At 45.4% G+C, this 25,221-nt stretch overlaps 1 protein-coding gene across 1 annotated transcript in view; it reads left to right on the top strand.

Annotated features, from left to right (window-relative positions):
• The first annotated feature begins 917 nt into the window (after nt 1-917).
• LOC112663406 (oxysterol binding protein) overlaps nt 918-25,221 on the top strand; it is a 34,568-nt gene continuing 10,264 nt past the window's right edge. Inside the window, exons 1-9 of the mRNA XM_025452317.3 lie at nt 918-1,399; nt 5,945-6,153; nt 8,231-8,481; nt 13,553-13,751; nt 13,957-14,059; nt 14,380-14,434; nt 14,619-14,750; nt 19,587-19,832; nt 20,111-20,231. Of these exons, the coding sequence (XP_025308102.3) occupies nt 1,011-1,399; nt 5,945-6,153; nt 8,231-8,481; nt 13,553-13,751; nt 13,957-14,059; nt 14,380-14,434; nt 14,619-14,750; nt 19,587-19,832; nt 20,111-20,231 (1,705 nt within the window). The 5' untranslated portion in view covers nt 918-1,010. The remainder of the gene's footprint in view (nt 1,400-5,944; nt 6,154-8,230; nt 8,482-13,552; nt 13,752-13,956; nt 14,060-14,379; nt 14,435-14,618; nt 14,751-19,586; nt 19,833-20,110; nt 20,232-25,221) is intronic.

Here is a 25,221-nt window from a genome sequence, read left to right on the forward strand (position 1 = left end):
TCCAGGAGGGAACCGGGGAAGCTGACGGTGGACCCCGCAGGAATCCGGGCCTCCAGCTCCCAGCCGGCTGCCCGGAGGCGGCCCTACACAGGCCGCGGCTAACTGCCGAGAGTCCCTCTTCCAAACAGGAAACCACCGGGGAGTCTTAACTCTGGAGCAGCGACCCCTACACCGCCGCCTACGGGAAGGATCGCTCTGCGGCACAGGACTCGCTTTCGACCTACCCAGACAAGCTGGGAGCGAGCGGGCACGCCCCCTGGCGGGCTTCCCGGATTCTATTGGCTGCCTCCAGCCAGCCCCTCTCTGCTATTGGTCAGCGGCGCCAAGCTTCGGCGGTCACAGACAGTATCCGGAACCAATCGTCTCCCAACCCCGTCCGGGCTCTCCGCCAACGTGTGAGTGACGTGCACGCCAACCAATGAGAAAGGCAAGTGAGGCTGTGGCAGCGAGACGCCTTCCCTTTTTCCTCAGCTCGTCCAGCAAATGGCAGCAAAGGCTGAGCCGCTGACACCAACCAACCACCAATCCGTAAGGGCGGAAACAGGGACGCAGCGCAGAGCGACGGGAGGGGGTGACGTGGCAGTGACGGGGTCACAAACTGAAATGAGTGGCGGAAGCCCTGGCCAATGGGTGACCGAATTGGCCGGACACTCTGCGGTCTCGCCTGCGGGAAAGCACCAATGGGCTCGCACGCGAGTCTGATTGGCCTTCGCCGAAGCCAATCAGCGGCGCGCCTGGAGGGCGCGTCCCACCCCGGGCTCTGACTGGGCGGCGTGCGCTGACAGGCCCGAGAGAAGTGCCAATGTCCTGGGGGCCCTCCGCAAGTGACGCTCCGCGGCGCCAATCGGCTGCCTCCTTCCCGGCGGCCGAGCCCTCCTCCCGCGGCGGGCCTGGCGGGGCGGGGACGCGGTGCGGCCGCGGCTGATGCGCTAGCCGTGTGGGGCGCTCCGGGCGGCGACGGCGGCTCTCGTAGGCGGTTCCGGTCCTGTGTCTCGGGGCGGCGGCGGCTCATGGCGGCGACGGAGCTGAGAGGGGTGGTGGGGCCGGGCCCGGCGGCCATCGCGGCTCCGGGCGGCGGCGGCACCGGTCCCCCCGTGGTGGGAGGCGGCGGCGGCGGCCGCGGAGACTCGGGGCCGGGCTCCGGGGCCGCGCTGGGCACGGTGACCGCGGCGGCGGCGGCGGCGGCGGCGGCGGCGGCGGCGGGCGGCCCGGGCCCGGGCGCCGGGGGAGTGGCGGCTGCGGGCCCGGCCCCTGCGCCGCCGGCGGGGGGCTCCGGCGGCTCGGGCGCCGGGGGCTCGGGCTCGGCTCGAGAGGGCTGGCTCTTCAAATGGACCAATTACATCAAAGGCTACCAGCGGCGGTGGTTCGTGCTGAGCAACGGGCTCCTGAGCTACTACAGGTAACTGCTTCCGGGGCGCCGACCCCACCGCAGCCCCCGGAGCCGGCCCGCCGCCGAGGTCGCCCCAGGCCCGTGTCCGCCACCTGCGCGCGTTGACAGCGGGCGACGCGAGCCCTCCCTCGCGAAAGCGAACGCCTTGGGCCTTCCCCCTCGGCTGGGCTACCCGCCCTCGGTGCAGTACCTTCCCCTGGATCCCTGGCCTTTCCGATTGTTCGGAGAGCGTCTCCCCTCCCATTGTGTTCCACCGGCACCGCGGTGCAATGATGAGTTCTGCGAGGAAGGCGCTGTTGCGGGTGCGAAGGGGCGCGTGGAGGAGAGCAAAGCCCAGGCGTGGCTCTCAAGGAACTTAACTGTGCAAAGTCCCAAGCCTTAGCTGTCTCTGCCCAGGCTCCAGAATTCAAGGTTATCAGCAGCCCTTGATGTACCCGCCGTTGCTCTCTCCACGTTCAGGCACAAGGACGCCAGGCACAGGGTGGCCTCGGTATCCACCCCTGGTCTCCCTTATCTCTCCCAGACTTGGCATCTGCTTTCACCTTCTGGCCAGCCCGGAGTGGAGATGTGCACTCTAGTGCCGCTTTTATTTACGCTGATCCCACCTCCCCGCCGGTGGGAATGATTTCAATGGTCTATCCAGTTATTTCTGGAGTCGCTTCGGTGGGTTAGGTTTAAGTTTTATTAAAAGAAGAAGCCATGTCTTTGGTGTAGTGACTTCTGTTCTACGGTGTTTGTTTTGGAATGTTTCGTATATATTTATGGTGACTCACAGTCTTGCCCTAACTGGAGCATGCTTTTTGGCTACTCGTGTTCCTAGAGACAGGATACAGGGTTTGGGGACAGGACATAAACATTTCCCATGTGCTGGACAGTGTGGATGGTTGCACTGACTCCAAAGGATAATCCAGGGAGTCGGGAGACATTCCCATCTTACTGATGAGGAAACCGAGACCTAGCTGAGCAACTTCTCCCAAGGTCTTAAGGAGTCAGGATTTGAAACTAGTTCTCGGGATCCCTGGGTGGCGCAGCGGTTTGGCGCCTGCCTTTGGCCCAGGGCGCGATCCTGGAGACCCGGGATCGAATCCCACGTCGGGCTCCCGGTGCACGGAGCCTGCTTCTCCCTCTGCCTGTGTCTCTGAGCCTCTCTCTCTCTCTCTGTGACTATCATGAATAAATAAATAAAATCTTTAAAAAAAAAAATGAAACTAGTTCTCTTCACACCAACATAACCTAAAACCCAGGTTAATGTTACATGAATCAATCAGATAATAGAGATCATTGCTTGCCTATAGCAAGTAAGTTTCTAGATCACATTTACAATGTGTACTTTATACAAAATGTATAAAAGTCTCCTTTAAGAGAGACTTCTTAATATCATGGCATTCTCATTGAAGTCTTTTTATAAAGACCATTCCGTTTGAGACCCCACGTTGTTAAGAACACCTCGCCCTATTTCTCCTCTTCTGCAGGTAGTTACTCTACCGCCAGGAGAGTTAGGGTGAATGGGTCTCTTCCATCAACTCCATCGTATCAGCTCTTAGTGAATTTTGAGGGGAAATTGAAGGTGGGAGTTGAAGTAAGAACACATTCTTATCTAGTCTGACAGTGGAAAACGCCTTAGCACGTCCTCACAGCTTCAGCCACATTGTGAACAGTTGTATCATTTACATTATTATATTCAGAACTGATTTTAATTTTAACCTTTCTAAGTACTCATCCAGGATGATCAGTTTAAGATTAGATCGCAAATCTAATCTAATCTAATATTTTTAGTGTATTCCAAAGTTTTCCGCTACCTAAGTTCCTGTTTTCCTGTTACACTGGCCATCATTCTAATGTTCAATTGATTCATATCCTAACTTATCTTTTAAGTCACTATTAACATTGATTGCTTATCTTTAGAAGTTGTGTATCAGCTGAGGGCCTTACTTGTGTGGTCATATTTCCTCATTCAAGTTCTTACCAGATCCACTTCAGGCCAGTTGATTCTTTGATCAGTACCAGTCTTAATCAATATTGATCTTGGCTGGACATTAAGAACTTACATGTTGCCATCTCTTGATGTATTTGTAACCACTTTCAACTTCTCTCTTACAAGAGCTAGTGGTACCTGTCTGACTACAGATCAAGCTCCTTCTAAAGCACACCAAACCACATGTTGGGAAATGTGCATAGGCCTGTCTTTGCCAGCTAGGATGGTTCCACCCACAAACCAACCAGGCAACAGGAAACAGTTATCAAATCTGTGTACTACCTTCAAAATCACATCAAAGTGCTTCCTACCAACAATATTGGTAGTTTATTCTTCTTAACAGAATTATTCAGGTCCCCATCTCCTTAGGGCTATTTAGCTAAATTGTCATTCCTCCTGCCTTTCATGCCTCCAAAACCTGTCATATCCTCCATTCACCTTTTACAAAATACTATTTTCTTTTTAACTGACATCCTGTACTTCCAAGACCCATTATCCTGTGATGAATTGTCCTGATGGGCTTTGGCGGGCCACTTCCCTCTTTTTACCCATCCTAGTCTTCCTTATGTACACAGTTACATGGATATCCCATTACTTAAAAACCATATGTACAATTCCAGCTTTCCCAGATGCATGGTGACAGAGCCCTAGCATTCGTTTTCCTGACTAGCTTCCGGAGACTGAGTTATTAATTTGGCTGGCCTTTTAAGGGTGCTTTCTAGTCAGAAAGTACCACTTAATTAATACTGTAGTGCCTGAAGAACTTACCTTGCACTCTGAAAATCATACCTTTCCAGCCCGTACACTAATCATTTATAAACATAGGTGTATCTGCCTGAACCCAAGAGCCCCTGAGTCAAGCCTGCCTTACTTCTAGGGTTCCTTGGTATTTCTAAAACTGCTACGGACTTTATGTGATTTGAGAAGCTCCTTGGGTTCACGAAGATGACCCAGGCAGAAGAGATTCCCTAGGAAGTGGCTTGTGAAAAGTACCAACAGATTGTGAGGAATGTGGTACAAAGTCCAAGTAGCACCTTTGGAGGAGAAAGCCTGGGAGAGCTGGCCTGTCAGCTGCGGATCTGAAATTCGGCCTGCATTATTCATAATGTAACTGAAGCTTGGGGGTGGGGGGGAGGGGAGGTAAGAATAGGAAAAAAACGGATTCACATTACAGTGTGGCAGGTGCAGACGGTAGAAAATGGCTCAGGCCATTGAGGACCCCCCACCCCCACCCCCGGCCATCCCATACTGCTCATTTGTGCATTTGGGGAAGAAAAACCAGTTTCATGTGACACACTGAACAATAGGAAATCTGTCTTCCTAAGCACAGTAAACACTTTCTCAGACATACCAAGTCTTAGTTTCTGGAGATGGGGTGTGTGTCATTTCTGGCATGCAGGAATTCTGGATGTGCCAGGTGTGTTGGGCCACTTGGCTCCAGTGAAAGGGAAATGGCTCTGCTCTGCACTTTGGCAGTTGGCAAAGGACTTTGACCTCTTTATGTTCCAAGTTGGTCAGGGAAAACTGTGGTCTCAACATGCAGGTTTCTGGGCATAACCAGCAGGTAGTGGGAAAATCAGCTCAGTTTGCAAGGTATACTCGATTGTGCTAACAGCTTGGTATTTTATGTGAAGTAGCTTGTTGCCACCAAGTAGTGATGCAAAGTTCAAAAGTTAGTCTATTAATAGAACTGTCAGTAGAGATGGGGAAAATTTTTACACCCAATCCTCTGAGAACAGATTTGCTGAATCTTTCTTAGCTATTAATAGGATGGCTTAGGAGTCCCTACCAATAGAGGTCAGTGGATCTTTGGAAAGAATATATTCCCAAAAGATTATACTACCTGGTGACTCTTCTATGATTATTCTTTCTTAACTCCCCCAGAAGGCTAGTTTTTCCTCTTTCTTATCATTTGTGCTGTAGTCAATATTTAGTACCCTGAGCATCTCAGTGCTCTTTATGCTTATGCAATATAATTCTAAGCATAGTGTGACAGTTCTCATTTGGGCTGAGTTGTAGTTAGGGAGGGGGGCGCGGTGGTTCAGTGTGTGTAAAATGGAGCTATTCTTCCTCTGAGGGAGTGAGATTGTTATAAAAAATTATGTTGCATGAGTTTATAAACCTCTATTTTATAATTATAACTTGCTAAATAAGAAGTAATCCCTGACTACAAAAGGGCATGAGGGAACTTTATGGCATGATGGACATGTTCTATATCTTGATTGTGGAGGTGGTGACACAATTGTATACATTTGTCAAAATTCACTGCATTATACACTTAAAATTGCTGAATTAACATTGTATGTCGTTAAACTTCTGTGAAGGCTATTTCTAAAAAGCCGAGGGTGAGAGGAACAGCAGAGCAATATAGTCTGACTCAGAAACCCCACTTAATGTCTGTGAAAGGAAATCCCAACTGGTCGTTTCTGGAACTTTAGGGAGCTGTGTAAGGGAAATCGTAGAGCTTGCTGTTTCCCAAGGCTGCTGTATTTTTGGAAGGCTTAGAGCTACGAGAAGACAAGGAAGGATAAACCACCCATCCACTTTCCACTTGGCTTGCCTTTGTCTCGTTATTGCAGGTCAAAGGCTGAAATGAGACACACCTGCCGGGGTACCATCAACCTCGCCACAGCCAACATCACCGTGGAAGACTCGTGCAACTTCATCATCTCCAACGGGGGCGCTCAGACCTACCATCTGAAGGCCAGCTCGGAAGTGGAGCGGCAGCGCTGGGTCACCGCCCTGGAACTGGCCAAGGCGAAGGCTGTGAAGATGCTGGCAGAATCGGGTAGGGAGCTTCCTATTTGCCCCTCCTAGACACTATCACCATCTCCTAGATGACTCAGGCTTCTCCTCATTATGCAACATTTCTCCTGGGTTGGTGGTGTGCACCTGGGGCCAGTTCTGTCCTGCAGGGGTCATCAGGCAGTGTCTGGAGGTGTTTTTGTGGTTATAGCTGAGGGACGGTGGTACTCTGGGCCTCCAGTGAATGGAGGCCGGAGAGGCTGCTAAGCCTCCTCCAGTGCACAGGACAGCCCTCCCAACAAAGAGTTATCTGGGCCCAAATGTCAGTAGTACCGAGTTTGAGAAACTCTGTCCTAGAGCCATGATGGTTGTCCTTTTGGCTAATGCCATTTGACTATCTTAACATTTCGAGAAAGAAATATTTTATTGCTAGGGCCATCTTATGATTATTACAACTCATGGTTTGGTTCTATCTTTACTTCTTTTTCTCATGGTGTTTTCTTACTTAAGGATCTTTTAATGGAGTTGAAACAGACAGTCTTTGTAGATTGCAAGAAACATTATATGGGATACTTTCCATGAAAACTCTTCATTTTGCTACCTTAATTTCACGAAAAAGAGCTATCTAACCAGGTTTTGATTTTTCTTCAAGGAAAATCGTAGGATTTCCCGTAGGATAGGGAATAGGCAATAAGTAGTGCCCCACTTATTGATAGTTTAATCACATTGAGCTCATCCACTCAGAACTGACCAGGGTGATTACCTGCTGGGTTTTGTTCATCTCTTGTTTTTTTATCCCCTGTCCTCTCCCACACCGTATTTAATATCTATTAAACAGTGAAAGGAAAATTCACTGCTTTGTGAGGTTTTTTAGTAATGGGTTGTATTTTGACTTTAGTCCTGCCTCTTGGACTAGCAGATAGGGAAGGCCTTTTCTTCTTTCTTTTGTTTTGGTTTGAGTGCCGATGTTAGCTCCCCCAAAGGAAGTGACATTGCTAAAAGAGCATTTTGCAGTTGCAGAGTGTTGGGTATAAATGTAATAGCGAGAGGTACAACATAGCTCTCTATTTGACATACTACTTGGAGGGTCCTTTCATAGAGAACCTTGCATTGCTTTCAATGCAGGGGTGGCTTTAGTGTCAAATGAATTCATCACAACGTTCCTGAGGTCTCCTTTGGAGAAGGTAAATTTACTGAGTCTTTTGGTGATGTGGACATTATTTACAAAGAGCCAGACTGTGATTCTCAACCCACTTCATACAGGGCTTGCCCATCACCCAATGGATGGTGGTGGATTTGGAAGTAATGATCAGCTTGGACCAGATTGGAATCCTCAGACTTGAGTTACAAGGCTCATCTGTTCATTTCCAATCCCAGGAGCCATTTAGCTTCTCCATTCTGTCTTGCAGGGATCATTGGTTGTCAAACATCAGTGTGCATTGGAATGGCCTGGGCAGCTTATTCAAAATGCAGGTTCCTGGGCCTTGCTTCACATCAGCCAAATCGATTTCTGGGGTGGGGCCAGAGCCTTGGCACCTTGAAGAAGATCCCCAGGGGTGGGGGATGGGGAAATTGAATGTAGGTGGACAGACTTTTAGTTATAAGTAAATATTGGGGATGTAACATGCAACATGATGACTACAGTTAACACTATATGGTATATTTGATAATTGCTAAGAGAGTACATTGTAGAAGTTCTCATCACAAGGAAAAAAACATTTTTTCCTTTTTGTGTGTGTCTATATGACAAGATGGATGCTAGTAAATTTTTTGTGGTCATCATTTGGCAATATATGTTGGTCAAATCATTATGCTTATACAGTGCTGTATGTCAGTTATGACTCAGTAAAACTGCAAGGAAAAAGAAAAGCATGAGTGAAATACATGCTTGCACTTGTGTGCCCTGGAGGACAAAAAGGAAGGACCACCCTGGGTGTTTGTGGTACAGGTGGGCTGTGGACCGCATCCTAGTCATGTTGTCTGGTGATGGCAAGCTCTCAGGTGATCAGAATGCACAGCACGAGGCCTGCTGGTTTAGTTGTGGACAGAGCTGGCGGGGTCTGACTCTTAGCTCTGGAGTCACTTAAGGAGCCTTATCACTCACCTTTTGGCTCCTACAGATGAGTCAGGAGATGAAGAGTCTGTCTCACAAACGGATAAGACGGAGCTCCAGAATACCCTCCGGACGCTGTCCAGCAAAGTGGAGGACTTGACCACATGCAACGACCTGATAGCCAAGCACGGCACGGCGCTGCAGCGCTCCCTCAGCGAGCTGGAGGCCCTGCGGTTGCCTGCTGAGAGCAACGAGAAGATCAAGCAGGTCAACGAACGGGCCACACTCTTTAGGATAACATCCAATGCCATGATCAACGTAAGTGCAGATGGCGCTTGTGTGGCCTTTTCATTCTTTCCCTCTTCCAAGGGTAATTCTCCCCGGATGCCAGGGAAAATTGTCATTGACAAAGCACAGAACAGTAGGTCCTGCTTCACTGCTCAGGGGATTCGAGTCACATTTCTTGTTGCATGAAATAGAACAGGCTGCACCAATGGAATAACTTTCACACTCTGCTCTGACAGTCCACTCCAGCCTGGGAATGAGTGAGGAGTCCGGAGGTCTAGCCTTACTTCTGCAGCCAGCAGGACCTCTGATGGTGATGGGAGTAGAGTCTCCTAACCTCTGTGGGTTGTGGTTTTATTTATTTGTTCTTATCTAACTTGCTTTGTTCTTATCTTATCTAACTTGTTCTTTGGATGTGAGTGATCTCCATGGATCCCTTCCACTGCCGTGTGTGAGCTGCAGGTACTTTGCTAGTGCATTCTGGCCTACAGTGTGGTAAGTGAGGCCAGCCAGGTATTAGGGAGAACTTTATAATACTAGTTAGTCCCATCTGTAGTCCTTGATTTCAGAGGTAGTTCTGGGTCCTGGACAAAGTGCTCAAATTTGGGTACTTTGCTTTCAACAAGAAGGGACCGGTGGTCCTGTCTCCTCATGACTCCAGCTTCGGGTGGCTGTTGGTGGCGTATGGAATGCTTCAGTTGCTTGAGCACTGGGCTCTAGGTAAACTCAGAGCACTGCGGGCATCTGGGATATATTTCAGATACTGGCTGATAGGTATGAAGTGAATACATAGTTTAATAAAACACTACTGTCTCAGGGTACCTGAGTGCCTTAGTCAGTTGAGTGTCTGCCTTTGCCTCAGATCATGATTCCGGGATCCTGGGATGGAGCCCTTGTCAGGCTCCCTGCTCAGTGAGGAGTCTGCTTCTCTCTCTCCCTCCACCCCTCCTCTTCTGCTTGTACTCTGTCTCTCACTTTCTCTCTCTCTCAAATAAATTAAAAATCTTTTTAAAAAATTAAAATAAGATAAACAGCACTGTTTCTTCTCTACTGGTGACTGATTCTCACCTGGCAAGTTGTTTCAGTTAACTTGCACACAAAAACACCAGAGGATGTGTCCTAAGGCAAGTGAGAAGAGTATTCTGAGAAAGGAGTTATGCTGGTTTTTCCCCTGTCCAATTAAATGGGATGATATTACTTCACTGGGGCCAGATTTTCCCTTGTTCAGGAAGTGATACTAAGACGTCTGCTTGGAACTAGTTTAGTCCACGTGGCTTCTAGAGATCAAAGGTCTTGTGACCAGGGGAAAATTCATTTTTTCACACTTAAAACCCCTTTGTTAATAGAAAGTTGTGATGACCTTGACTTTCATATCATTTGCCGAAATGTTGAACGTTTTCTTCAGTGCTCTGATTCACACACCAGGTAGAAGAGACTAATCATTTTTGTCCACTTAAGGAAGCTCAGCTATCTCCCAGGACTGGTCTGCCGATCAGCACAAATGCTGGTGTTTCTAATGCCTAATCATGTGCTCTTTTTCCAAATTGTCCCACTTACTTCTCAGTGACTGTGTGCCTGTTTTTCAGGTCCTCTTATGATCAGGAGAACCTCATAAATCAGACAGGTCAATTGACCAATAGTAAATAAAGGTACTTTTTAAATGGAACAGCTCAGGAGACAACAGTCTCCTGACACTGGATATTGCCTTTATCCCTGCTCCATGGCAGTTCCTCTTCTCCTCTGATGTGGAAAAATTAACTAACTCAAACATCTCTTGATTAAAAAATTTCTCATAAAACTGAAACTCAGTCTGGATTTTTCTTTCAAAGAAAGTTCCATCTTTGTTCCTTGGGGAGTTGTTCTTCCCCATGTTGTAAATGTTTAGAGTTTATGTCAAAGATAATCCTTGGGCAGCCCCGGTGGCGCAGTGGTTTGGCACCGCCTGCGGCCTGGGGTTGTGATCCTGGAGACCTGGAATTGAGTTCCACATTGGGCTCCCAGCGTGGAGCCTGCTTCTCCCTCTGCCTGTGTCTCTACCTCTCTCTCTCTGTCTATGAATAATTAAATAAAATCTTAAAAAAAAAAAAAAGAGGGATCCCTGGGTGGCGCAGCGGTCTGGCGCCTGCCTTTGGCCCAGGGCGCGATCCTGGAGACCCGGGATCGGATCCCACGTCGGGCTCCCGGTGCATGGAGCCTGCTTCTCCTCTGCCTGTGTCTCTGCCTCATTCTCTCTCTCTCTGTGACTATCACAAATAAATAAAAATTAAAAAAAAAAATTAAAAAAAAAAAAAAAAAGATAACGATCCTTTGGAAATCAGAGGTAAGTTCTGTTTTTTTCATTCTCTTCTCTCCAGTGCACTGCGTTTGCCTCCCTCAGAGCTGGTTGCTGCTTGAAATGTTTTTTTTATCCTTGTGTTGTTTCCTTGATATTTTTTAGGTGATAGTGCCAAGGCCTCAATGTTGACATGCTAACTTCACCTCTCAAAACAGGCAGTTTTATCAAAGGAGGAATACATTTCACTCAATTTCTTGATTGCCCAGGACATAGCTGTTCTTACTACTAAGAAGAATCTAAAAGTCTAACCAGGGAAGTAAATTTGATACTGTTAGTGTACCTATTTGCTTATTCAGCAAACATCTGTTGAGCACCATCTCTGTTCTAGGCACTGTGCAAGGGGATAGAAAGCAAATGTGGTTGTGGCCCTTGCCCTCCAGGAGATTATTCTCTAGCGAAGGGCCAGAGAAATAAACGGACCATTATAGAGTGTGCCAAGTGCCATGATAGAAAGGAGCACAGGCTGCGATGACGTGGTACATTGGAGGTATTGATCTCAGACCAGGCAGATTAGAGAAGGTTACTCCTTCTCTAAGTTCTGAAAGACGAGAGAGTCTTCCTATGAAAAAAGACAATGTAGAGCTTGAGGCCCTGAAGTCCAGCTGCCTTAGCTAACTATCTACATAACCAGCTTTCTCTGTGAACTCAATTCCTTTTCTGTAAATGGTGATGATACCAGTAGTTGCTCAAAGGATTGTTGAAAGGCTTCTATTAGACAATTACTGTAAAGGGTTCAGCAAAGTGCCTAACGTATCATTGTCTTTTGTCTTTCACTAAACTTTAGTTACGGTCAGTATCCGGTCAGCATCCGTAAAAGAAATGAAGGAGAAGAATTGATCTAGGTAGAGGTGTGGCTTATGTGGATCCCTTTCCTCTCTCCCAAAGTCTGGAAGTGACTAATTGAGGGTTAGAACAAGGAAGTAGCTAGAGATAAGGCTGGCAGGGATTAAGTGTGGGGGAGGGGATGGGTTGCAGATCCTACTAAATGGGCTTGGTAGAGTGGATTAGAAGAGGATAAGACCGATTTTGATGCAGGCTTAATTATAATAGCTAACACCTTATTGAACGCTTACTGTGAGCCTCAGATTTCTAAGTGCTTTACACATAAAGCGACAACTCTGAGATAGTTGCCATCATTTTATATTTACAAATGAGGCACAGATGGGTTAAATAAATAACTTGCCCCAAATTCCATAGCTAGATAGTTGGATGGAGCTGTGATGACAGCCTCAACACAAGTAGAACTCCTCTGGGTGTGGAAGATGGAAAGAAGTGTACACAGACCCCAGAAATATTAAAGAAGAATCAATAAGACTTGATAATCGGAAGTGGGGAGGGAAGAAAAATTAAGAATCCAGGGTGCCTCCTAGTTTACTTGCTTGGGCAGGGGAAAGGGCCTGGTACTGTTCCTGGCATGGAGAGTAAACACCCAAGGGAGAAGCAGAGTCCGAAAGGGAACGTGGTGAGTTCACTCTGGGATCCAGTGATTTTGAGATCACCTTGAACCATTGGACAGACAGTTGGATATTCTGTCTCTGTGAATGCAGAGCTGGAATTACTGATTTTGTAATCATTAGCCTATAGGCAAAGGTTGAAACCATGGGAGTAGATAATCTGTTTACCTTTTAGTTTCTCCATAACAGGGCATAGACTTTTAAGCTTACATTGCCTCCTTCATTATTAAGCAGGTTTTGTCAGGCTCCTAGTATGTACAGAGCAACTAAGTTCGGAGTTGGAGAGATGTATATAATTAGGGTATAAATGGTATCTTCAAGTCGCTCATAATCCACCTGGAGAGACAAAATCAGTCACAATACTGCTGTGGATGATTTAAAACAGAAGTGTGCACAAAGTGCTATGGAAATGCACAGGAGAGATTGGCAGCTTACGAAATCATTGAAGAAGTAACATTTGCCATAGATCTTAAAGAATGGAGAGGACTTGGCCAAGTTGAGGAAGTGGGTAGGAAAGGGCATTCCTGGCAACACAACTAGCACATGCGTGCAGTAGCAGGCCCAAAAGAACTGTGTGTCCAGGAGATGGCGAGCCAGTCAGTGTGGCTCCACCATCAGGTGCAGGGGTAGGTCCGGCTGCCTGAGGAGGAGGATCCAAGGCAAGGGTGGCCACCTGAAGGGCCCTGGACATTCAACCCAAGAGTTAGGTTCTCAGTGGGGAGCCAGTGAAGGGGATAATGTGATCAGGTCTGTGTTTTGTCTGTAGATTCCTTCTTTGATGCCTCAGGTAGGCTTCTAGTTTTTAAGGTTACCTGTCTCTCTTCAAAAATAAAAACCAGTTACTTTTCCCCATTTTGATCTAATTCAAGGCAGACTCCCTGTTCTCAGCATCTGAATTCATCAACTTTGTGACCTGAGTGTGGTCAAGAATATACTGAAAGCAGTTACCCTCTGCTTCTCCTCATCTTTTCCTTTAGTTAGTATTGCTTCTTTTGGTTCAGTTCACATAGTTGTCCTTTGCGATGTTGCCACAAATACTTTGTCTGGGTTTGCTGCTCACTTGGCATTTTTTAGTCCCATGACCAGGAATATATAAAAGAACCATGACAACCATGTTCAGTTTTTTTTTTTTTTTTCTGGCGTTGACCTTGATTTCATCACGGAGCTGGCTGTCCCTGATACTGTAGAATAACAAGGAGTCTTTTACTGTAATTTGCTAAAGTTCCTAGAACAAGGTTACTTAATGGGCTGACAGAGACCTGAGGGAAATCTCTGACTAGCTGCGTTGAGCTGACACAACCCTTTCTCCACACAGGCCTGTAGAGATTTCCTCATGTTAGCCCAGACCCATAGTAAGAAATGGCAGAAGTCCCTTCAGTACGAAAGAGACCAGCGTATCCGGCTGGAAGAGACTTTGGAGCAACTGGCAAAGCAACACAATCACCTGGAGAGGGCCTTCCGGGGGGCCACTGTGCTGCCAGCAAACACTCCTGGCAGTGCTGGTTCTGGAAAAGGTAGGTCGCTATGAGCCAGGTGGTTTTCTGCTGTTGATAGAAGAACTGCAAACTCTCCAGGATCAGTGACCTGTGCCAGGGAATTAGAGCTGTTTATTTCTGGTTCTACCATGTGTTGCCATGTTGGTAGTCCGCATGGTAAAGATCCTGCTGGGTTTTTGGTAAACAGAGCCAAAGTAAACAAATGGTTTTCCTCTCCTTGCAGATCAGTGCTGTTCTGGCAAAGGAGACATGAGTGATGAAGATGATGAGAATGAGTTTTTTGATGCTCCTGAGATCATCACCATGCCTGAAAACTTGGGCCACAAGTAAGTTGTCCGTGACTCACCCCAGAATGAACACATCTTGACCATCAAGGTTGAGAAATGTTTCAGTGGGATTGTTGAAGTTGTCAATGTTAACCAAGATCTGGACTCTTCCTTAAATGAGTGGAAAACTGCCAACTTGTTTACATGAGCAGGTTCTCCACAGATGTTTAAATTCATGCATATTCTAAGTGTTGTCATTTAATCACCCGTTCTGAAGTTTGCACAACGTGCTTTGCGTTCCGCTTTGTAGAGACCTGGCGAGGACCCAACTATAGTTGTTGATCTTTGTTCTGATTCTCACATGTTTCCCACCTGTGTAGACGTACTGGCAGCAACATCAGTGGGGCCAGCAGTGACATCAGCCTGGATGAACAGGTGACTCTCATTTGGGTGCCATCGGGTGAGGGATGTGGGTGTGATTCCCAAGGATTTGCTTATAAGGCACTGTGAGATACTGATTCTTTTTTTAATACGGGGGGTGGGGGGTGGGAGGGAAGGTTATAAATACTGGGTATTCTGTTCCTTGTGGATGATTGAATGGCTCTGTTTTTGCCCTTAGTACAAGCATCAGCTGGAAGAGACCAAGAAGGAAAAGAGAACTAGAATACCATACAAGCCAAACTATAGCCTCAATTTATGGAGCATCATGAAGAACTGCATTGGAAAAGAACTCTCAAAGATCCCCATGCCGGTGAGGTTCCTGCACATCTGGGCCTGCCCAGAGAGCCTCTCGGGCCTCGTGGGCCTCAGTGGGAAGAGTGCTGCCGTGACGGTCCCACGCACTTGAGAGGCGGTTTGTGCGTGGCATGGCCTTTGTTACCCTTGCAATCATAAACTGTGCCTGAAAATCAGCCGCTTTAATGTAGTCTGTAGATCTGGTGTGTTTCCAGATCACTTAGAATCAGATGCATTTGTTTAATGGCAGTTATATATGAGCAGAGTCCTAAGCTGGGGGCATGTACAAATAAATCTAGCACAGTTTATGTTTTTCTAAAAGCATGTAGCTGAAAACAGAAGTGCAAACAGGTACAGAATTTTACTCTTTATGGTAGCGCTAATGGGAAGTGCTGGCCATACACAGCTTGGGAAAGCACAGAAGCATAGAAGCAAAAAACAGTCCGTTCACTATGGGAAGATGAGGACCATCTCCATGATGAAGTTGGTGTTTGGACTGACCTCCTTGCCTCCCATCTTGCCCTCCTCCAGTCTGTCCGCACTGCTGCCAAAATGACCTTTTTAAAATTACAAACTTAGTCATGTTACTCCTTTGCCTAAAATCCTTAACTGGATCCTTTTTGGCTTTGAGAGTAGTCCAGATTCCTTAGTGGGCCTGGTACTTCCTCCCTTGGACCGGGCTCCACCTACACTGGTGATCTAGTCATTCAGAGTCACGTTCAGGTATGCGGAGGCTTCTTGGTTTTTCTCCCCCTTAGGGCATTTGCACAGACTGCTCTTTCTGCCCAAACTTTCATCAGCTCCCCACTCATCCTTGCCGCTTCTCTTTTCCTGTGGCTAATAGCCTTCAGGATTCAGTTCTACCATTATCTCTTTAGCCAGCTTTCACCCATGCATCCGGTCAGGGTGAGTTGGCTCTGTCTTGTGTTCCAACAGGTTGTGTTCCAACATTGCTCACTCATTACCTTAGCATTTACTGAGTGCCTACCGTCTGCCTGGTGTTGTACCAGTGTGTCTGTTACACATAGTATCAATTTAAAGAAGCAAAGCCAAAATCTGTTTGTCTAAACCCAGGGTTTGCAAACTGTGGGCCTCAAGGCCAAATCTGGCTGCTATCTATGCAGCCCGCAAACTAAGAAGGGTTTTTGTATTTTTAAATATTTCAAAAGAATGGAAAAGAGGACATGATGTGAAAATTACATGAAATTTAGATGTTAGTGCCCCTCAAGTTGTGTTGATACACGGTGACTATCATTCATGTACTTTATTGTCTGTGGCTGCTTTCATCCTATAGCAGTGTTGAGAAGCTATGACAGAGACCATATGGTAGTGTCATATGGGATAGTAAATATTTAGGCTTTGAGGGCCATACAAATATTTACTATCTAACCTTTTACAGAAAAAGCTGGCCAACCCCTGCTTTAAACAAATACTAGCTTAACTCATTCTCATGTTAAAGTCCAGAAATCGGGGATCCAGGGCTGGTACCATTCTCTACACTCTCAGTACTGGGTTTCTTTCTATCCTGTTGCTCTGCTATCTGTGGCCTCAGTTTCTAAGTCTGAAGTGGCTGCTCCAGCTGGGACCATCAGCGTCTCATTCCAGTCAGCAAAAAGAAGGGAAGAGAAGGGCATGCTCTGTCTTTTACGAGTGCTTCCTGGAAGTTGCATGAACTAGTTTCACTTCAGTCTCTGGCCAGAACTTAGTTATATGGCCACAGCTAGCTGGAAAGGAAGATTCCTACTGTCAGTGGCATGGCCTAGTTAAACATCGGGGGGTTCTGTTTTCTTGCAGAAGGAGGAAAGAATGGGGGGGGGGGCGTAGCATACAGAAAGTATTCTCCTCCCCTCTTGGGTCTCAGGGACCAACGTGGCTTCTGTCTCTCCACAGACTGCGTTCCTCATGAGTAGGGACTGTGTCTTACTGGTCTTCATATCTTTTTTTTAAAAGATTTTATTTATTTATTCATGAGAGACACACACACACACACACACACACACAGGCAGAGACACAGGCAGAGGGAGAAGCAAGCTCCATGCAGGGAGCCCGACGTGCGACTCGATCCCAGGTCTCCAGGATCACACCCTGGGCTGCAGGCGGTGCTAAACTGCTGTGCCACCAGGGCTGCCCTGGTCTTCATATCTTTGATGCTTAGCCAGTGCCTGGCACATATATACTATTTAGCAAATGTTGAAGTAATTAATTAACTAGGTCTTAGAAAACAAATAGATTTATATGGAAGTGTGTAGGACTTTTGTTAGAAAACTGTTAACAAGAAAAAGCCATGAGTTAGCACCCTATAGACACATAAAAGCATTGGTTTACTGGGGGCCTAAAAAGAAGCCCCACTTTCCTGGTGTCTTACAAAAAGTAGTGGGGAGGTGAGCAGGAAAGGCAGTTCCTGCTCAGAAATAGCTTCTGAATATGGGTGACCTCGCTGTCTCCTTTACCACTAGTTCCTTGTTGACATTGCCATGGCAGGTGTGCGGTTCTCTGTCTGTTTGCCCAAAGCTCTAGTCCTCGCCCTCTGCCTGCACTGCGATGCATCACGGGAGAGCTGGTTCCTCTAGGCTATTTCTCAGGCTTCCGTGCTTTGGCACCTGGCTGGGCTCCATCAGGGTGAGGCACCAGTAGGAGTTTGCGGGGGACCCTGGCCATGCCTTCTCTCCTGGGCAGTGCTTTGGCAATGGCTGTGTGGCTTTGGTTTCCATTGGACAGGCCCCCTGAGGCTTCAGCTACTGCCGAGTGCCTCTGGCCTCTGGCCTCTGCGCCATGGTTCTACCACTGCCTCTCTTTGTTCCTCCAGCCCCATGCTCATGGCCTCCTGCTGTTGTGATCTCCAAATTGTCTTCCTCGGCCGGCTAAGTCTCCATCAGCCGTGTAATGAATTCCTTCCTTCCTTCTGCTTTAATTCGCGGATTCATTTGTTTCCCTATTGGGCCTCTGGGTGATAAAATAACCAATATGAAAAGCTTGGTGCCTTTAGAGAAACTTGGGTTCCTGAAACAGTTGTTGGTGGCCAGGGCAGTGTGTGAGTGTGTGTGTAAGAGTGCGTATGTGTGTGTGTGAGTGTTGTGTGAGTGTGAAGAAGAGCTAGGGCTTAAGGATGCACTGATTCTAGGCCCAGGCTGTGCCCATATGTCTTGTAGCCACCCATGGAGCACATACCCATCCCATTTTCCTCAACATGCGTGCAAGCATTACTTCACGTGGCCTGAAACTCTGCCAATGAGAGGTTTTGTTGGCGTAGTTTCTAAGTACCTTCCGTAAAAAGACTCTTGAGGATTTGAGCCGTATTAGTCCATTACCCTTTGTGTGCATTTTTTCTTCCACTGTTGTTCTCTAAGTATCTCTCAGTATTGAGAGGGATTTTGTAGTGTGACCCCGTTTTAGTTGAAGCAGGGTAGGTCCTAATGTTGTGTTCTAATGTTGGTGCAGTGGCTCTGCATTCACTGGGAAATTTCTCATGGAGAAATGCTGGGTGTGTTTCTCAGAGAAAAAGCAGACTCTAGCCTATTTTTTTTTTTTTTAAATGTATAAATGCATAGAAACAAACATGAAAATATAATGGTTATCTTTGGGTAACGGCATCTCAGATAAATTTTTTCCTTTATACTTTGTAAAGTTTGTTATAGTGGAAATTACAAGATACTTCACAATTGAGAGGGCAGTGAACGGGGTAGTATGTGGTTCAGGGATTGGTGGGTAGGAGGTTGGACAAAAATGCAGAAAAAGAGGTGGGATCGTAGGAAAGAGAAGTGTTTTTGTTTGTTTGTTTTTGCTGAAATATTGCTCTAGGCCAGCTCTATTCAATAGAAAGGGAATTGTTTTCCTCCTTCCTCTGTTCTCTGGATTCAGGACTCAGGCTAATGATATGCAGGCTTGTTCAGCGAGATTGTTGTATTGTAAAGCTAAAGTAAGCTTTGTGGGCTAGCCTGGGAACCTAACCTGTTTTTACAGTAATTTTTTAAGTAGTAAAGTCATCTTAAATTTCAAATAGGCAATTTAGAAGCTAACTCTTTTTGGGGGGAGTTGGAGAGACAGTGTCTCTTATGTTCATATCTCTTTATACCCAGTGGGTAGTATAGGGTCCGGTACACATGAGGACTCAATTAAGGGTATAAATGAACGTCTTCTCCCCAACAGAAGCACACACACATACATACTTGCTTTATCCTGCAGTTGAAAGCCCTAAGTTGGCTTTGAAATGTGAAAGGCAGAAACACTCAAGTCAACCCCCGTCATGAGCACTCCAGTCCAGAACACAACTGTCCAGCCTGAGAGAAGAAACCAGAATCCTGCCCTGATAGAGATCTGAAACAATCATTAGCAATTGTCTTGTCCAGGAATAGAAGCTAACTTTTGTAATGTTTTCTTTTCACCAGTCAGGATAAGCCTCTACTTATAACTTATTATCCTTTATTTTCTTCCTCAAGAATTTTAAATGCCTCACTCCCTCTCTGGCTATACTTGTGCTAAAATACATTTCTTCTTTTATTTCATTCTTTCTATACCTATTCGATACCAGTTTCCTACAGGTAAAGCATCGATGGCTCTCAAACATGCAGTGACGAACAAAGAGGCACGGTTCCGATCTCAAAGAGCTTGCACTTAGTGAAATAAATGAAAACTGATTTATACCGCTCATTGACATGGACAGTTGGCCAGGGAGAGTGTGTTACTTATAGGTTAGATCTTAGAGGTGGTCTCCTGAGCAAAGCAAAGGCCTCTTTTCTTCCCAGTGATTTGCTTTATCATCTCAACATCTCGATATATCTCTCCACCTGCAGATATTCAGCTGTCTCTTATAGATGTGTGGGCAAAGTTTTAAAATCTGTTCTTTTCCTGACAGGTGAACTTTAATGAGCCCTTATCCATGCTTCAGCGCCTTACTGAAGATCTGGAATACCACGAGCTGTTAGACCGAGCTGCAAAATGTGAGAACTCTCTAGAACAGCTCTGTTATGTTGCAGCTTTTACCGTGTCCTCCTACTCCACTACTGTCTTCCGTACCAGCAAGCCATTCAACCCACTCCTTGGGGAGACCTTTGAGCTAGACCGCTTAGAGGAAAATGGGTACCGTTCCCTCTGTGAGCAGGTAAAGGAGCCTCGGGACTGTGACACGTTTACTTTTTAAAGAAAGAGATGTCTTTTTGGTTGTTACCCCCGGGGGTTACTGTTTGTAGAAATTCCATGCCTGTCACCCCAGACTGCCTTCTTTTCCTTTAGGGCTTCAACACTGGAGGCCCTGGTACTCACCTACTGTTGTGAATATAAAATTGTCAAGTGTGCACTTTGGGTGTTTATCATACCAATTCAGAGGCAGTATCTTTTCCTTCTCCTTCTGTCTGAATCTGAACCACTGATTTCTTCAAGGTGAGTCATCATCCCCCTGCTGCTGCACACCATGCCGAGTCCAAAAATGGCTGGACATTGCGACAGGAAATCAAAATCACCAGCAAGTTCCGAGGCAAATACCTCTCCATCATGCCCCTCGGTAAGGCCGCCGTCTTTTATGAATGAAAGATCTTGATCTTCTGGCATGAAAAAAGTGGTCACTGGGTTAGCAATCAAGAGACTGGAAGTCTGATTGGGGCACTGAACTGTACTTGCTAGCTTTGGGCAGGTCATTTCACTTCTCAGCTCTCAAATGAGTGAGGAGGCCTGAGAGTCTTTAAGGAGCCTTTCAGTCATAAATGCTTCTTGTTAGCTATCTCTAATAAATCTCTAAGTGTGATTTTAGAATATAAAATCTAGCATGCTTAAAACTCTTACTGCTAGCTGGTGGTGTTGTCCCCATTACTCGAGCTATCAGTTTCACTCCATGAATCACAGCTCTTGTGACTGCAAGGTTAGGTCTCTTGGACAGTCCCTCCCCTTTTTCTCTCCTTTCTCGCCTCTCTCTTCTACCACTGGGAAGGGTGAGGTATCATTTATATAATGGCTGAACTCCAGGTAAGTTGAAACTTCATTTTAAAAGATTTTTTTGCATGACAAGTTAATTGTGCACCAAGATCAAAAAGATCAGGCCTGGGAATAGGAATTCTAATATGCAGTGTTGGGGAGTCTGTACTTTAAGGGAAATGAGATTATTCGCCAAGTGTAGTAGAGATCTCAAGGCTCTCTTGAACCAGAGCAGCCACATTTGGCCATGTGTGTCTAGAAGAGTAATTGCTGAAAAACACAAAGCAGACAGAGAGAAACTCAGTAGCTCCCTAGAGACAGAACTGACAGTAACTGCCTAAGCCCCTGGTGGTGGTCCATTTCCCGTTTTAGTCTATCATGAGGCAGCCATAGTGCTGGGCTGGAGTCCTTGTCTTTAGTAAACTCTCCTTTCTCTCAGAAATACAAAATGTAGCAGGTATAGAAATGGGAAATTGTCTAGAAAACAGAAATTAGCCAGAAAACAAATGCAGGAATGTTTGTAATATATGAAAGGAAGAAAAGAAATGAGAGTGTTAGCTCTACTGCCTCGTGGCTAATATGCAAAAGGCTCTTAGATGAAAAGGTGACTGAGTGATTTTGGTCTTGATGTTTACTGAGGACCTTAGAAAAGACTCAAATTGCTTAACTGTCTTTGATGATAACGATTTCAGAAGTATTAGGTTAAGAGTAGTAAATCCTGGGATGTTCTTACCTAATTTTCAGAACTAGGATGTTAGTGGTCATATTACAATATGACTTTCATCCATGGAAACATTTTGGAGGCTCCCTGAGGCTCTCCAAAGGGATGGGTTATTTTTAATTCTAAAGAGGGTTGTGGGATGCCTGGGTGGCTCAGCAGTTGAGCATCTGCCTTCAGCTCGGGTTGTGATCCCACGGTTCCGGGATCAAATCCCACATCAGGCTCCCTGCATGGAGCCTGCTCTTCTCCCTCTGCCTCTGTCTCTCCGCCCCCCCCCCCCCCCCCCCCACCGGCTCTCTCTCTCTCTCTTTGTGTTTCTCATGAATAAATAAATAAAATCTCTTAAAAAAAAAAAAGAGGGTTGTATACATTTTAAAAGTAGCGATAAATCTAATAAATAGCAAGAAATCTGTCAGTGATATGCTATACATTTTCTTTTTTTTTTTTTTAATTTTTTTTTTATTTATTTATGATAGTCACAGAGAGAGAAAGAGAGAGAGGCAGAGACACAGGCAGAGGGAGAAGCAGGCTCCATGCACCGGAAGCCCGATGTGGGACTCGATCCCGGGTCTCCAGGATCGCGCCCCAGGCCAAAGGCAGGCGCCAAACCGCTGCGCCACCCAGGGATCCCGCTATACATTTTCTCTGTGATTTGATGAATCTAGAGTTCCTTAAGGGGCAAGTAACTATATGAACATGATATATGTGGTAGATCTAACTTTTTAGAGTTAAAAAATTATCTTTGATAGGATTCTATTCCTATGGTTATTTAAGGATTCAGGTCACCAGGATGTGTTGCCTTAAGTCCCTCAATCCATTAAATACCGAGTACCTGCCATGTACCAGGCAGGAAGTATAAGTTAACAAAACAAAGATCCCAGCTTTCATAGGGAGATTGAACAAAGAATTAACATAGTGACAGGAAACTGATGTACAGAGAATGGGATTTCTGGGCACTGGTCCTGCAGATGGCTGTATTTAATAGTTTGGATCAGTGACATGGAAGGAGAATCCTGCAGTGAAATTTTCACATTTGCAAGGGCACTCTACTCTCCTAGGGTAAATTGGTAAAACAATAGATGTCACTGAAGAATGATTTATGGACAGGATTACAGGATTGTAAGCAGATAGTTTTTGGAGGTGGTATAACAAGGAGTCTGAGTCTCCTTGTAAAATAGACTAGAAAAGTTAGAATCCTTGCAATGTAGAAAGAAGAGTGCTTCTAGAAAACATAATGGAGGGATCCCTGGGTGGCGCAGCGGTTTAGCGCCTGCCTTTGGCCCAGGGCGCGATCCTGGAGACCCGGGATCAAATCCCACATCGGGCTCCCAGTGCATGGAGCCTGCTTCTCCCTCTGCCTATGTCTCTGCCTCTCTCTCTCTCTCTCTCTCTCTCTCTCTCTCTCTGTGACTATCATAAATAAATAAATAAATAAAAATAATAATTAAAAAAAAACAATGCTAAAAAAAAAAAACATAATGGAAGTGTGCAAAATGAAAACAGTGGCAGAGAATACATGTGAATTTGCTCATCAAGTTCCAAGGCACTAGAACCAGGTGGTAGTGCAAAAGGTGAAAGAGACAATTTAAGGCAACTGGGTGGCTCAGTAGGTTAAGCATCTGACTCTTGATTTTGGTTCAAATCATGATCTCAGGGTCATGAAATTGAGTCCTGCATCAGGCTCTTTGCTAAGCATGGAACCTACTTAGGATTCTCAGATTTTCTTTCTCCCTCTCCCTCAGCCCTCTCCTCGCCCTCCTCCACCACTTTACCCTTGTACCTGCTCTCTCTCTCTCTTTCTAAAAAAAAGAAAAGAGACACATTCATATATACAGGTATTTATTTATTTGTTTTAAGGTTTTTAAGTAATAATCTAAATTTCTCTACACCGATTGTGGGGCTCCAACTCATAGCCAAGAGCCGTATGCTCTACCAGCTGAGCCAGTCAGGTTCCCTAAAGAGACACATTTAAAGGGATATTGTTTTATAGTTTTGGAGCTCTGTAACCCAAGAATCGCAAATTGGGAATATGAATGAAACAACCAGTCAGCCTGATGATCTCTGTCAGTGACACTACTTATTGGGTTCCAGGGACCTTGAATTTGCTCCAGAGTGGCATTTTAGTAAAAAAATTCCCCTTACATATTTTATTCGTTCTTCCAGTTTCTACTTCTTCGTTAGTGATTACTTATAACTAATATAATTACTGATTAGTTACAATTTACATTTGCTATTTTTGCTTTTTGGGTTTTTTTCTGTATATCTTTTTGTTGTTGTTGTTGTTCCTCTATTAGTTCCTTCTTTTGTATCAAATAGATATTTTTCTAGTTTACCATTTTAATACCCTTGTTATCTCTTTTTACTATATTTTTGAAGGATTGCTTCTCAGCCTTTTGGCTAGATCAAGTGTATTTTCGAAGGTATTATTTTAGTGGTTATCCCAGGTCATACAATTAATATCTAAGCTTCTTGTTCAGATTAATACCAATTTAGGGGCAGTCTGGGTGGCTCAGCGGTTTAGTGCCGCCTTTAGCCCAGGGCCTGATCCTGGAGACCCAGGACCGAGTCCCACATTGGGCTCCTTGCATGGAGCCTGCTTCTCCCTCTGCCTGTGTCTCTGCCTCTCTCTCTCTCTCATGAATAAATAAAATATTTTAAAAAAAAGATTAATACCAATTTAATTTCAATAGTATGTAAAAACTTTGCAGATATATGGATCCTGTACCTCTTTCCTCCTTTGTGCTTTTTATCTTTGTGTAAATTATATTTTTATATATTATAATCCCATCAACATAGTTTTATAACTGTTGCTTTATACAAGTATCTTTTAAATCATGTAGCAGAAAAAAAAGCTGCAAGTAGAAAATACATTAATACTGTTGTTTTATAGTTTAATTATAGTTATCTTTACTGGTCTCTTCTAATGTAGATTTAAGTTGCTGTCCACTGTCCTTTCATTTCAGCCCAAAAGACTTCCTTTGGTATAGTTCTTGAAGGAAAGATCTAATAGCTATGAATTCTTTCAGTTTTTGTTTGCCTGGAAATGTCTTACGTTTTTTATGAAGGATAGTTTTGTTGGATATAGAATTCTTGGTTTGATCATTGTTTTCTTTCAGCATTATTGGATATGTCATCCCACTGCCTTCTGGCCTCTGAAGTTTCTGATAATCTTATTGAGGATCATTTATCTTGATGCATCACTTTTCTCTTTACTGCTTCAAGGTTCTCTTTTTCAGTATTTTGACTATGATGGGTTCCAGTGTGGTGCTCTTTGAGTTTATCCTATTGGAGTTACACCTCTTAGATATGTAGGTTAATGTTTTTCATCAAATTTGGAATTTGAAGCCATAATTTATTTAACTGCTCCAATTGGAGCAGTTGTTTTTGTTTTTTTGTTTTGTTTTGTTTTAGTGCGAGAAAGAGAGCAAGCAAGGGAGGGGGAGAGAGAGGGAAAGAGAGGATTCCAAATAGGCTGCACACTCTGTGTAGAGCCCAACACAGGGCTAATCTCACGACCCTGAGATCGTGACCAGAGCCATAACAAGAAGTCGGACACTCAACCAACTGAGTCACCCCGGGGCCCCCTTAACTGCTCCAATTATGAACACCACCTCAGGCAGCTGCTATGTTAAACAATTACCATTGGTGTTTTGCTTGTCACCCCTGGGAAAAGGCTGTTTGAGATGAGCAGGTACTGAGTCAAGTCAAATAAAGGCAAGCCTTGTGATTGGGAACCACCAAATCGGTCAGATAATGACAGTTCCTTGGAGATTGGGCTTTTGGGGAGCTTCATATCGTCTGCTTCCACCAGTGTTTGCTAAGCTGCTTGCTGCTTTTCACATCTACGGTGATTGTGAAATTG

The sequence above is a fragment of the Canis lupus genome, chromosome 18, assembly GCF_003254725.2.
Source record: "Canis lupus dingo isolate Sandy chromosome 18, ASM325472v2, whole genome shotgun sequence".
NCBI lineage: Eukaryota > Metazoa > Chordata > Mammalia > Carnivora > Canidae > Canis > Canis lupus.